The 14,037-nt window shown below is 41.9% G+C and overlaps 3 protein-coding genes across 22 annotated transcripts in view; 2 read left to right on the top strand and 1 right to left on the bottom strand.

The window, feature by feature from the left end:
* Nucleotides 1-3,270, top strand: part of FRY (FRY microtubule binding protein) — a 223,469-nt gene extending 220,199 nt beyond the window's left edge. For all 8 annotated transcript variants that reach the window (XM_064409057.1, XM_064409056.1, XM_064409051.1 and 5 more), the window contains 2 exons: nucleotides 1,058-1,251; nucleotides 1,808-3,270. In XM_064409057.1, coding sequence (XP_064265127.1) covers nucleotides 1,058-1,251; nucleotides 1,808-2,066 — 453 coding nt within the window. In that variant the 3' untranslated portion in view covers nucleotides 2,067-3,270. The remainder of the gene's footprint in view (nucleotides 1-1,057; nucleotides 1,252-1,807) is intronic.
* A 635-nt stretch (nucleotides 3,271-3,905) lies between these two features.
* On the bottom strand, nucleotides 3,906-5,962 carry ZAR1L (zygote arrest 1 like). Its single transcript, XM_064409079.1, has 4 exons — nucleotides 5,351-5,962; nucleotides 4,867-4,959; nucleotides 4,645-4,719; nucleotides 3,906-4,238 (listed from the first exon to the last, which is right to left on the bottom strand). The coding sequence occupies exons 1-4, from the start codon at nucleotides 5,939-5,941 to the stop codon at nucleotides 4,095-4,097; spliced, it is 903 nt and encodes a 300-aa protein (XP_064265149.1). The 5' UTR covers nucleotides 5,942-5,962; the 3' UTR covers nucleotides 3,906-4,094.
* Nucleotides 5,963-6,960: 998 nt separating this feature from the next.
* BRCA2 (BRCA2 DNA repair associated) overlaps nucleotides 6,961-14,037 on the top strand; it is a 35,763-nt gene continuing 28,686 nt past the window's right edge. For 3 of the 13 annotated variants that reach the window (XR_010356317.1, XR_010356318.1, XM_064409050.1), the window contains exons 1-8: nucleotides 7,933-8,074; nucleotides 8,549-8,609; nucleotides 8,940-9,043; nucleotides 9,667-9,915; nucleotides 11,791-11,896; nucleotides 12,690-12,742; nucleotides 12,848-12,888; nucleotides 12,987-13,098. Coding sequence is in view for 8 of the 13 variants with exons in the window: in XM_064409050.1 (XP_064265120.1) it covers nucleotides 8,608-8,609; nucleotides 8,940-9,043; nucleotides 9,667-9,915; nucleotides 11,791-11,896; nucleotides 12,690-12,742; nucleotides 12,848-12,888; nucleotides 12,987-13,098 (667 nt within the window). In the remaining 5 variants the exon portion in view is untranslated. Of the gene's footprint in view, nucleotides 7,028-7,932; nucleotides 8,075-8,377; nucleotides 8,432-8,548; nucleotides 8,610-8,939; nucleotides 9,044-9,666; nucleotides 9,916-11,790; nucleotides 11,897-12,689; nucleotides 12,743-12,847; nucleotides 12,889-12,986; nucleotides 13,099-14,037 lie in introns of those variants that run through there. The other 10 variants (XR_010356319.1, XR_010356320.1, XM_064409049.1 and 7 more) reach the window with 7 other exon arrangements.

The following is a 14,037-nucleotide window of genomic DNA, read 5'->3' as shown; positions in this document are numbered from 1 at the left end:
TGTATTTTTCTCCTGGTAAGGAGAAAAATGTATATATTTTAAACTATGGAGGAGAAGAAGTTGTTGTACTCTGCTCTGTAAAATAAAATTTAAAGCTATTACATGTAATTTATTACATATTCTAGTAACTTAGATATGGCCTATAAACAGAAATTGTTTTATCAGATGTGCTGTCACAGAAAAAGAGTTTGAATATTTATTGTATCTTAAGGATACAATCAATTGTATGTTGTGAAGGCTGGCTCACATTGTGACTGGGCTGTTCACTTTTAAGAGAAGAGAGGACAATAGGCATCAACTACTACTAGAGCAGTATAAGTTTTGAAAATATTTTTTATTTCTTATAATTGATTTCTGTAAGTGTTTTTCACAGTTACAACTTTGTTAAATTCTTATAAATAATGCACCCCATGGAACTGGGAAACAATTGTAGAAAGAATAGCTATTTCACCATGACATTTGCATATTTTGCTGGAGCCATAAGCTATTACTTGAAGGAAATTCCATTGTCAGTTCATATGACAGTGTTTATTTTTAGCATGTAGGAGCATGAAAAAGTAGACCCTTGGAAATTATTAACTTACTAATTATTTATGAATCTTGTGCCATATTTTCAGCCTGAGAAAGGGGTATACATTTGTTGTCCATCTGTTAATCATGTCAGATGCTGCATGTGTTTTGTAAATAAATATCAACATCTTACTAGGAGAAATGTGTGTTTTCATCAGCTCTTCCTCTATGATGTGAAAAAAGTAGCAAGGGTGAAAAATAAAAGCTTGTTTAGATATGCTCCTGCATTTTAGCAAGCCAAAACTACAGCATAAGGTTAAAGGATGCACAAAGGTAAAATAAAACCAGAAAAACAAAACAAAACAAACCTGTAGTTTGCTTTTTCTCTGTATTGTACAGAGATCAGGAAATGTCTTTGTATTAAACTGGGGTCTTTTCCATAATGTGTACATCCAATGTAGTAGTAAGGACAAACTTGAAGTGCCTACTCCATGTGGGACTTGTGGAGAATGAAAATACCCATCTCTCCTTTTTCTCCTTGGAGCAGCTGTTAAATATGTCAAGAGAACTGAGTGAGCTGAAGAAAAATCTGAAGGATGCTACTGCTGCAATTGCAGCTGAGCCTCTGACAACAGAATCTGAGCCCACATTCAACTCTACTGAAGCAGCTATTCAGTCCATGCTGGAGTGTTTGAAAAACAATGAACTTGTTAAAGCCGTCAGACAAATAAGAGAATGCAGGCAAGTTTTGCTACATGGTTCATATTAGACTTTCATGTTATTAGAAAAGTATGCATTTATTATCTTCCTAACTAAATGTAATGCACAGGATCAGCATAATTAATTAATTGTTTCAACAAGGAACATGGGCGCATTGATACCGGCTTTTGGGGAGGTGTACCACGAGTAACTATCAAACATATGCTTGCAACAATTAAGATGTTTAATTACATTCTGTAGATCAAAAATCCTGTGAGGCTCTTAAGAATCTTTACTGAGCTAATTCCTTACAGGTGCATGTCATTGGCATGAGCTAAAATTCAGCCCAGTTTCACTTACACCTATTTGAATGAGTTTTCTTAAACATTTTTTTAGATAATGGAAATTGCACTTTTATGTGTATTCAGTGCCTGATACCAGAATATGAGTAATAAATGAGTGGTGTAAAACAGAGAGTTGCTTTAGGCTTATAAGTGTGTGCAAGTCCATTCTTCTTTTAGAGATCTCTGTCACATAACTCTTCTCTCTGCTAATAAACCCATAATGAAATGCCTGTTCTTTTCCTATTTCATTGCAGGATTTTGTGGCCCAATGATATCTTTGGAAGCAGCTCTGATGATGAAGTCCAGACACTACTGAATATTTACTTCCGCCACCAAACCCTGGGTCAGACGGGCACCTATGCACTGGTGGGCTCCAACCAGAGCCTGACTGAAATCTGCACCAAATTAATGGAACTGAACATAGAGATCCGCGACATGATTCGCAGAGCTCAGAGCTACCGGGTCATCAATACTTTTCTTCCAGACTCCAGCATTTCCGGCACAAGTCTCTGACAGGACCCTTGGGCCCCCTTTCAAGCTGGGAGTGCTGCCCTGTGGGAGTGAGGTGGCTCGATGTCTTCTCAGCCTTACAAAGGTTTGGTCAAACTGTACTCACTCTTGTTACATTTAGGATTTCCTCTAAAAAGCGATGGGCTGAACTTCAAACACATAGCAATACTGTAAGGACAGAGGTAGCATAGAGCACCTGGGACAACATCCTTTGTTCTGTGTTGCACAAAAACCAGTTAGCATTTCACTGAGCAACTGCAACTCACTACTGAAGAAGTGACTTCCATTGCATACCAAAGCCTACTACACTGAACAATACTTCCTTTATAGCAAATTAATTTTTGGTTGGCAAAAGTGCAATGTTTCCTTCACAAAATAGTATTTTTTGTTAAAAAAACAAACCTTGTACATTTTTTTCCTTTTTTTTTTCTTATTTAGTTGAGTGAAAGATGGGCAGAATGAAGCTGGCCACGGAATCTCACAAATTTGTTGGTCAAAAGCTGAGAGCCTGTGTATATGAAACAGACTGTAAACAGACTGTAATTTAATGTACACTGTAATTTGAATATGATTACTGTATCTTAAAACAATGAGCTGCTATGAAGTACATTTCCTAATGTTACTAGGCTACTGTCTCTGAAGGTACTGGATCATATTGTAGAGGTCTGTTCTTAGGCCCCCTCAAGGATCATGAAAGGTCTTGATAGATTTTCTTTTTTTTTTTATTAAGGACCTTGGCTGCTTTTTACTAGAGGTTTGCTTTTATGAATATATTTATACTATTAAAGGATGGTTGATCTAATTTAACTTGCCATTTTGTAGGAGAAAGTCCCATCACAGAGTCAAATCTTTTGAACTGTTACGCATGCATATTTTTATTTAATATAAATTTTGAGTATAAAAAGTAAAAATATTAACATGAAATGCAAGTTCTCATGTTAAATTTCTTCAAAGAGAGGTCTTACTTTATTTGTAATGTATATATAAAAGTCATGACTATATGTTTTTTTCTTACATTTAACTGCTGTCCAGTGTTAAATGTATGCATGTAAATCTGTTGCACATCTGAGACACTTTTATTCTGACAACTATGTAACTTATTCACACTGTAAATACACTTAACTGTTTTTGTGAAGTAACTTTGAAATTTGGATCAGTACATCCATTTAACTAAAGTATAAAAGTCATATATAGTCAGAACACAGTACGTGCTTGTTGTGAAAATTGTGTTCTTGTCTGAATCAGAACGGTCTACACAATATCCATGATCAGCAGCCCCCAGAAGGTACCTGGCTCCTGGTTTATGCTGAAACCATTCATAGAAAATAGTGAGAAATGTAACTACAGCCTGACAAAAAGATCCTCACAGTGCAGCGTGGAAAACTACAACAGCAGAAATAGTTTCATTGATCTATGAAAGCCTCTGAACTTCCTTCTACCCTAAAGAGTGTTTTTTACACTGTCACAGATAGTGCCAGTCAAAAGGTTTTTCCCCCCCACCTCATTTCAAACATGGGCAACTTACACCCTTTTCCCACCTATTTTACAGCCATAGTCTTGTTCTGGCAGATAGTCTTTGATTACCAAGCAGCTGTGGTTTTTATATATGCAGTTGACAGAGGCAGGAGGAAGACTCATTTGCATTTACACCAGACTTTGTGCTCCAGAACATTTGCATCTTCCACCCTAGTTCAGTTTGAGTGACTGAAGAAAAAACATGCTAGTGTAGCCTGAATCTTAGCATTCCCTGAAGACTTCAAAGTCTATCTTCAGGAAATCAAATGGGTTGCTTCCTTACAGATATACTTTCCTCTTTCAGCAAAGGAGACTGAAACTAAGGGGTATCAAACTAGTGCAGACTTTTATTGAACTTCATTTACAGCATATATAGTGAAATTACGTACTTTAAGTTATTATACTTTACAATAATACTGAAGTCTTCATCCATTATCCAATGCCAGGTCAAAAGCCTTAAGTCAAAACATTGCAATAGACAAAGTGCAAAGCACAAAACAGAAGAGGGCACATGGATCAGACAACGTATTTGAAGCTGTAAGTGCTGTCACAGGACAGCCTTTTGCCCCTGCAGCGGCCACAAAGTTCTTGGCGATGAGGTCTCTTCAGGTCAATATGTCTCTTCCTCTGAGGGCAAGAGCAACGAGTCTTGGAACAGATCTCAAGAAACAAAGATATGTTAGTAGTAGTAGTAGATCAAAGAGGATGCTTCTAACTTCATGTTAAAATAACATTTGGTTTTCCTTAACAGCAACACATTGGGGCTGATATACTTAGGAACTCTTGTGGTAAAAAAACCCTGTGGATTTAAGGTGCAAGGGCTTTCTCACCTAGAAGCACAAAACCCTACCATACGTACAGCAAGCCATAATGCTGTATGAAAACTGTTTAGGTAAGCCATCCATGGGAGGAGGGAGGCCTACCACAAGACACATTTCCCAAATAACATTTCCTAGTATTTTGATGAAATAAAGTTTTCTTCCAGATAAAGTCAGTATCAAACTCAACAATAGAATTAGTGTATGTGATAACATCTGACAGTCTTAATTGAGTACAGTTAACTTACCTGGCACTGGATTGTTTCCACTCGATAGGGATTGAAGCCCTTTTGGCATTTGCGACAGAGCTGCTTGAAGTACACCTGAGAAAAAGGCAAGTTCTGTTAGTATAGAGACTTATTCAGGTGTTCTATTACAGGCACCTAAGTTTGTGCCAAAACATCTGATTTGTCAGAGACTTTATGCCATTCTTACTAGTCTCAGAAGAACAGAGACTACTTGTTAACTACCTTGTTGCTTCCAGAAATGCACCACACGTAGGCACTCTCCCATCTGGTCTTGCAGTCTTTGCAGTGGAAATAGCCATACTTCTGCTCCAAGAACTGCAGAGACACAGTTCAATGAGCATCCTCCAGCAGCCTGAGAGCACCCAGCCCAGCTCCCTGCCCAAGGATGGTAAGACACTGAAAAAGGTTGCCCAGGAAGCCATATGGAAATATTTGAAGCCGTAGTGAATGGGGCTCTGAGCAACAGGGTCTAGTGGGCGGCATCCCTGCCCATGGAAGAGAGGTTGCAACTGGATGATCTTTAAGGTCCCTTGTAACCCAAACCATTCTGCCATGCTTTGATTCACACGTGCGGGTTTTCCCAGGCTGGAGGCTCTTCTACTCTAGGTGAGACAGAGCCAGGGCAGGACAGGGACACCATGCTGCTCATGAGGTGATTTCTGGCCTCCCTGCTTGAGGGTTCGCCCCCCGCCCCATCCCGGCGCACCTGGAAGGCAGCTCTCTGCCTGGGAGCCGCGGTCTCCTCCCGCCGCGTCCCCACCGGCTCCTGTTGCGGCGGCAGCGCGGCCCCCGCCGGGCCCTCCTGCTGCTCCTCGGCCGCCGTCGGGGCCTCCTGGGCCGGGGCTGCCTTCTCCGGGAGCGGCGCGGCCTCGGGCGGCGCGAAGAGGCGGCGCTCGGGCGCGGGCGAGTAGAGGGCGAGGCGGCCCGGGGCGCGCAGGGCGGCGGGGCTGAAGGCGCGGGCGGGCGGCAGCGTGCGCGGCCCCAGCGAGCACTGCACGGCCACGTCAGCCCGCAGGCTCACCTGCACCGCCGCCTCCTTCGTGCTGGCCCGGCGCGGCCGCGGCGCCAGCGAGGGGCCCACCTGCGACAGCAGCGCCTGGAGCTGCGCCCGCCGGTAGCTGTCCAGGTAGTCGGAGGGCAGCGGCGCGAAGGGCCCCCCGAGGAAGGGGCTGATGCTGCCGCTCTTGCTCTGCTTCCAGCTGGGCTGCTTGGCCGCAGCGTCCCAGCCGCGGCCGGACACGGGGCTGCTCCTGAAGTTCTGGCTCTTGCTGAACGGGGAACAGACAAAGCTGTCCATGATTATCGCCGCTGAAGGGTTAGCCCTAGCTGGGCCCCTGCCCTGTTTTATCTTACCTGGGGAGCTAATGGCTGCTAATTGATGGGGAAAGTGGGGGCAGCTGGGGGAGGTGGGGGGCTGTTGGCAAGGGAAGGCCGGCGTGCCTGTCTTCCTTCCTTCTCCGCCAGACTCCAATGATGGAGAGGTGTCATTCAGCCACAGCTGGGAAAACCATGGCATGGCCTGCGGAGCGAGGAGAAGGCTGCTTGCTCACAGTTCCTTCCGCTCATGGTCTTAAAAGAAGGAAAAGGGGCTTTGGGAAACTAACAAAAGTCCCGATAAACTGGGTTCCCCCCGGAGAGCTGAGCGAAGAATTCAGGCAATTACATCTCTGATAAAAAGTTTTTACCAGTATTAAAAGGTCACAGCATCCCCATTCTTCCATTACTTGGGGATTATCTACCTGGAACATTTTCCATCAACTGAACTGCTTTAGGAGAAGATGGAATATACGCCTGTATACAAACTGAAGTAAGGGAAAGCAGTGGCTTAATATCTGCATATATATGAATATATATATGTGTATCTATATTAAATAAGTGTTAATAATACAAGCAAGTAATAAAAGCATGTGCATATTAGACTAATATGCTTCTTCCATAATTATGTCACTTAGTTCAATTTTAATGTAATACAGTTAAAATAATGTACTTAAATCATGCAAGCTGCATATGTAACCCTTAAATCCCTGGAACTGCAGTGATGTGAAATCCTTTCTTTGTATGACTCCTCACCATCTTTATAAATGCTTTATAAAATTCAACGGGCCAGCAAGAGAGAGGCTAGAGAAGACCTGATAGGGATGATGTCTTTAAACATTCACAGTATATCTGACACTTTCGAGAGTCTGAGATAAATCAGTAAGAAACAGCATTTTTACAGGACACAAAGAGGTTAAGATTCAGGAAACACATTCATCGTAATTAAACATGTCTCAAGGTTCCATGTTGTGCTTGGATTTTCAAAGCACTGTCAGTATCAAAGCAAAAATAGGGTATTGATGTAGCCAAGTTACAACTTAATGATTGCAGTGTGGCTGCAAAAAGAGTAAGTTTTTAAGGTGCTTTGGGAATGGGGATGGAAATCAAATTGGAAACTACATGCCATCATTTAAACCAACAGTTTGAGATCCTCCAAAATTCTTTGGGAAGAAAGTTACTGCAGCTCCCCAGAACACTGCAGGGTTAGAAGTTAAAGTTCCTTGAAAGGAGGACGAGGGATATGGAAAATTATTGTAGGACAGAAACTGATGAAAGTGACAGATGACTAAGCAGATGATGTGCTAAAACTGCAACATAAGGACTGGTGGGGGGAGACAGGAAGAAGCCCCCTCATGGCACAAGAATAGATGAACATCCCACTAAAATGAAGATGGTAAACTCAAAGTCGGTGGTGAGAGTGTTCCACACATCTTGAAGTTGTTCCATCACCAAACCCAAGAATTTAATGAAGAGACAAAGTGGGAATGGACTGTATGTGGAGCATAGTAACATTCTCTTTATTGGAACAACATTTGGTCAACAATGGTCAACAGCCATTTCATGTGTCAAGGCCTGCACCTGAGGAGCAGAGTCTGAGGCTTGCACAGTTCACTTCCCCTGCCTCCGGGAGCCTTCCAGAGCCCTTTCCCGAGGGGTCGGCGTTAGCTGCTGTTGCCCAGCAACGCGGGCCGTGTCAGCCGTGGATGTGCTGCTTCATCCCCTCGCCTCCACACGAGTGAAGCTGCAGGCGGCCATCCCTGCTCAGGGCACGCACCCTTTCTGTTCTGTGCGGAGTCAGCCACGGCGGACAGCCCTTTCGGCGGGCACCACGCGTCCCCCGGCCGCAGTGCCGGGCCCCGTGCAGGGCAGGCCGGCGCGGCCGAGGCGGGGCCGCTTGGCCGCCGCCGCCTTCCTCGCCGGGAGGCGGGAGCGGCGGATGCTCCGGCTGCGCAGGCGCGGGGCTGCGTTGGCGCCAAGCTTCGAACGGGGTGGCCGCGCTGGGGGTCTGCGCTGCCCCCTCATCCCCGCCGCCTTTCCTGCCCGCCGCGCCCGCCGCGCTGCCCGGCGTGAGGCGATGCTGCGGCCGCCGCCCCGCCCGAGGCGCCGCCGGCAGGTAACGGCCCCGCGTGTGGCTCGGCCCTGCCCCGGGGCTGCGCTGTGCCCGGGGGTGTCACTGCCGCCCCTCGGGCGTCCCTCCCTCTCCTCACAGCCCGCCGGGGTCCGCAGTCCCCGGTGTGACTCGGTGAGGGGACGGGGGTTTGGGCCCGTCCCGGAGACCCCGCGGTGACCCGGCGGGGCTGCGCAGGCCGCGCTCCGTGCGCGGTCATCGCCCGGGAGGAGCTTCCCCTCACGGAAAGCAGCGCGGACTGGTCAAATCGCACTTCTTAAAATGCAATGTTAAGTTCCTCGGTGTTCTGTCTTAATGCAGCCCGTACCCTATTTTAAAGCGCCCGTTTGTCCTATGGTTTTGGTAAGGCAGCGTGTGTAACACGGCCGTCATGTGGGAAACGGGGTTTGCTGTGGAAGGCACAGATTGTTAAACGATGAAGTCTCACTATGGGCTTATTATGCATGTTTTTTTTAATAGATCCGTGAAACTGGCAGTGTCTGCTCCACTTGAAAGCAACTTTGAATCAAATTCTTGACATGTAAGTTGCAGAGGTTGTTAAGAGTATATATGTGGTAGTACATATTTCATCCTAACACATAGTGAGTGTGAGGTTTTGATTTGTGTTTAAAATACCTCAGAAGTGTCCTGCCTATTCCATCATGTCATGTGTTTGCTGAGTGTCTTCATTATCTCTAGTATAGTTTCCTATGCTCTTGTCTGTTGTTTTCCCATCAGGTTCATCATTGTGGTGTTTGAATGCTCACATCATAGCCAAAGCTAAGCTGGGCTGTGGCACACCACAAAATGCAGGAAACCCAGCCAAAGATATTCAAACAGCAGTGTGTGAAAATGTTTTATTTCTTCTCAGGCTTTTCAACTGTTCCAGTAATGTAATGGATAAGAAAATGGCTTGCAAACCTGAGGAAAGACCATCTTTCTTTGAAATATTTAAGGCGCACTGCAGTGAATCAGGTACAACTTATCTAAAGTAAATAATTCTTATTAGGGTTGCTTTCTGGGCGCCAATATTTTATACGTATTTGCTGTATGTTTCACAGGAAAACTTTATGCAAGGTGTTCCTGCTGTTTTTGCCCCAAACCTGTATTTCCTAATACCTAGATTTCTTCCAGTTTTTGTTTGTATTTTTTATCCATGATATGTGCTTAGTTACTTTTTGTGCTTCCTTGTTTAGAGTTGTCACCTCTATACATACCCACATGTAGACCAGGCTTAGTCTTTTGCTAGAGACACCTGTGGTAGTTAGTAATTTTAAAAGGAACCTGTTTAACTTGCCACTCTGAGCAAAACAAGAGAAACTAAGAGCCAGGGAGTATACTTGTGATTTTAAACAAACTGGATATTTTTCTGGTCCTTTGGTTATTCTGTTCATGGTCAGAGAATTTGGGCAGGCATTCCTTTATGTTCTGTGGTTACCAGAGTTCAAAGCCATCTAGAAACAAGCAAACCAGAAGTATGGCAGTGGAGGGAGCAGTGTGTTTTGCTGTTAGCATTTAAATGCCTGGTGTGTTTTCGCATCCTCCATGGAGGAACCTTTTTCCTTTTCATGTGGTTTTCTGTATGTTTTCCTTCGTAGATTTAGGGCCTATCAGTCTTAATTGGTTTGAAGAACTCAGTGCAGAAGCACCCCCATATGAGCCCAAATCCTTCGGAGAGGTTGATGGGCCCTCTGGCTGGCTTGATCAAACAGCTTTTAAAACTCCAAGGACAAAACCCTCTACATACAGTCAGCTGGCATCAACCCCACTGCTCTTTAAAGAACAAAATGCAATATTGCCACCTTCTTCTCCTGAAAAAGAGCCAGATCAGAAAAAAACAGGAGCAAGTGAGTAACTTCTTTTTTTAACCTTCTGTTGCAGCTGATGATCATTAATGTAATAGATAATTCTACTGTAGGAACTGTGGGACTAAAAAGCTTATTTTAGGGGACTTCTGAAGATCATCTATAAAAATGCAGAATTAATCTTAATAGTGGATTGAGGTTGTGATAAACTGGTAATATATAAACAAAACCCCCTGTATAAAAGATACTGTTGTGGTCCAAACATTCTAAGTACTGTTAATATGAGAGGATATGAACTTAATATAACCTGTTGACTGCAAATCAAAGTGAATTTTTTTAGCAGTGTAATTTTTTTATGCAGAAGTTTTGAAGCTTTTAAAGGGACAGAATCATCCTTATCATGATGAAGTGTGAGGCAATCTGTAGGGCACTCCTTAACCTTTCTTGAAAAGTTTTAGAAGCACCATCTCTTTGAGTTACTAAGATTATAAACTGTAGACAAAACTACATTTTTCCATTTGGAAAAAAAAAAAAAAGGAATTTTGTGAGGTACTTCTCATACGTTATTTCCAAATCCCAAGTACGTCATGGGAGTTCATGCCACTCTGCTCCTTTCTGATGTTCCCACCCTCCTTGGACAGCAAGAAGAATCTTTTCCACGGAGAATGTGCGCAACATTGTCTGTAAGAATCTCTTCTATGGAAGGGTATTTAACCCCATTCCTGAAGTATGTGATTGGTACATCTGCTGTGTCTGTGTCCTTCTGATAAGCTTTTCTAACCAGGTTACAGACAAACACAAGACTCCCTTTTATTACCAGAATTGTTCTTAAATCCTGTGCAAATTGTCTGAAGGGTTAGAGCTGTGCTGCAGTTCGAGTATACTTTATTACCCTACTTCCATGGAATACTGTAACTCTCTTTTGTTTTTCTGAAGTTCCCCCGCTCATCTTTTGCTGAGAACATGTTTCTTCTAAATGTAGCTATTTGTTTTTACAGTGTTAAGTCCCTAGGGAATTCCTGGTTTCAGGAATTTCATTTGGCAGTTTCATAAATGGCAAAGAAAGGAACCTTACGGTTGTTTATTTCAAAATGGTCCGTTTTGGTTCACATGTGACTGCCTGAAATGTTCTGTTTTCTTGGTTAGAATCAAATTGCTCTTGTGAAAACAAGAGCCTGGATGGGAGCTGATGGATTTCATATCTTGGTATGGTATTGGGATGCACCTGTGTTGTGCACGTGAACTCAGAAGCAGAGAGAAATGCACAAACTAAAGTGTAATTTCTTGTACTAAGGTTGTTTGGAAACTTCACAGTAGAAATTCCTGTTAGTAGTTGATTGTCCATGGAAGGGTCTCACTGTGCATAAGATTCTGCTGCTTTAGTGGGAACATTGTCTTTTGCCAAGAGATGCTTTGGAAATAAATAGATGCTGCTGACAGTGACAGTGACTCCAACAACAGTTCTGGAAATAATTTTTGCTTTTTGCTCCTTATGTGAATCAATAAGTGTATGACTTAGTAAATTTGAGGAGAAGCTGCACAAACCTGTGTTTGCATGTATTGTATTCTTGCTAAGAATAACTTGTGTAATGACAAGAAAGGAACAATGCAGTATACATTAAAACTGAAATAGAATGGAATACATGACTTGATTAATACCAAGTGACTAAAGGAACATAATGAGGGGTCTTCTTGGCTGTGCATTTGCAATATGTTTAGCATTGTTTGGATATAAAATTTGAACGTATTTAAAATACTAGAATAGAAATTAGAATTGGGTTGTGGGGATTTTTTTTGGTTTGGTTTTGGGTTTTATTTGGTTTGGGTTTTTTTGAAAGCTCAGCTTTAAACTTCAAAATTGAAACTGTTACCTGGAGTTCTGCAAAGTTTTGCTGACTATTATATTCTATGTTCTAGATAGAGAGAATTTGACAAGCCCAGGTAACACAAGAAGAAAAATAGACCAAGAAAATGAAATACTTGCTTCGCCTCCTGGTACCTTCCACAACTGTCTCACTGCTAGGTATGCTAAATATGTCAACACAAATAGAAAATAAGCAGGACCTTAAGCAGAAAGCAATATTTAACCCACCATATTTGACTGCTGAACTTTAAAAGCACTGAATAATCTTGTATGTCTGATATGTTTATGATACTTCTAGGTTGCTAAGTGAATTGAAAACAAAACACTAGCTAAATTTGAAAATGTCCTTGCTTTCAGGTGATTGTTTTTCCTATTTTTCTACTCTTTCACAGCTGGAATACAAAATTTTTTAATGTTATTTCAGCTTTCCAAGTCCAAACATCCAAAGAAAGACTAGTAGTGATGTATCATGTGCTTCTCAAGTAGTAAATCTGTTTGTAATATTTACTGAGATTTTTTTAATAATAGCCTTGATTTTTACAGACTTAATGTCTGTATTTCAGATAAATTTTATCAAAGTACTTGTGTTGATTATGGGAAGAGTTAAACTAGTTATTTAATTGCAGTTAGTTAAGCCAGTTTCCCTAGTTTCATACAGCCTATTATAAAATGCGTGGTTACATTGGGATTTATTACTTGTCAGACAAATCATCACTGAAAATTAAAATATTTCCTGAAAGAAATATTTTACAGTTTATAGTAGACTTATGGTAATGTTTAAAATGTTGACTGATGGTTAGGAGGAATCTATGTTTCATCTAGTCAGAGGTGTAACCATGGTGCAAAGAAAAGAAGTAAAGGAGATGGTAATATATGTTATGTTTGAAATATTCAATTATTTTAAGAAATTGAGACATGAAATTAATATTATGGCTTTAATTTTCTTTTGCAGTCCAGCTATTTTAAAGAATACTTACAGAACACCTCAGAGAAATAATATTCCCGGTTTGTATCTTCCCTTTTTGGTTCTACAAAATATTTTATATCTCTAGATAAAAATCTGCAATTTTCAGTTACTGTTTCATGTCCTTTCTCCATAATGTTTTTCAGGTCCATATGGAAGCTTGTTTTGCACACCAAAACTTTCAGAGGTACAGATTTTATTCATGCATTTTGTTTCCTTTTCCTGAGTTGTACACTTAGAATTTGGCATAGAAATTACATATATGATTGTTAAATGTATTTCTAGGTCAGAACTCCAAAATGTATTTCTGAAAGTCTGGGAGCAGAAGTGGATCCAGATATGTCCTGGTCAAGTTCTTTAGCCACACCTCCTACCCTTGGTGAAACTGTGATAATAGGTATTTCTAAAAATGAGCAATTGCTAAGGGTTTAAAACTTCCAGTTTTGACACTGGAAGTTCACTCAGTATGAACTGTTTGGTTTTTTAACTAAAAAAAAGACAAAATTCTTACAGTGATTTTTTGGTGGGTGCCTTTAGATAATGCAGCCCTACACAGAAAACTTTTCAGAAGTTTTCTTCCTTTGTTTGAGGGGTTAGAGGATATAAATTTAGAAATAACATGGCAAAGCATAGGAAGAGGATTAGATATGTTTACTTTGTGCTATCACATAACTAGGAGCTGTTGGGCTGAGTTAAATGGGTTTGTTTATGAAGTGTAAGAAGGTGGCTTGCTGAGTTAACCTCCCAGCAGCAGTGCTGTGTTCAGCATTTTAACCACTCTCACTGTGCCTGCCATCGTGATCAATCCAATGAGATGGACTGGGATACTCATCCAATTTGGACCCGAGCTCCTGGGCTCATATTTCCTGGGTTGTTTGGACGGGGCAATTCCTGGAGCTTATTTACTGCACAGCTGCACAAACAGCTGTGTTAGCAGAGCTGTGAATGAGAATGAGTGGGTGATAATTGCTTCAGTGGTAGCTAACAGTAATGGTAAACATCAAGCCTCAACCTAAGGTGTTGATGAAAGTGAGATTTCATTAGCATATGATAAGCAAAGTGAAGTTTGACTGTATGATTTGTTGATGAAAATTCATGAGAAAATGGGAAGACCTGGATGTGTTTCCTTAGCTTCTGATATTGCTCTTTTTCATGTTGTAAACTACCACTGTATAGAGCATATAAAGCATATTAAGAATGAGTCCTAGGACTGGGAATTTCTATTGGGATGTAGGGGATGGTCAAGGCTATTGAGCTGTACTATTTTGGGTGTTCTTTGGTCCAGAAAGGTATGAGCTGAAAAGAAGCCTGGGGGAAGTATCCATATCTTAATGAT

Source organism: Passer domesticus, chromosome 2 (genome assembly GCF_036417665.1).
Source record: "Passer domesticus isolate bPasDom1 chromosome 2, bPasDom1.hap1, whole genome shotgun sequence".
Lineage (NCBI taxonomy): Eukaryota > Metazoa > Chordata > Aves > Passeriformes > Passeridae > Passer > Passer domesticus.
This window is presented reverse-complemented; position numbering and strand designations above follow the sequence as displayed.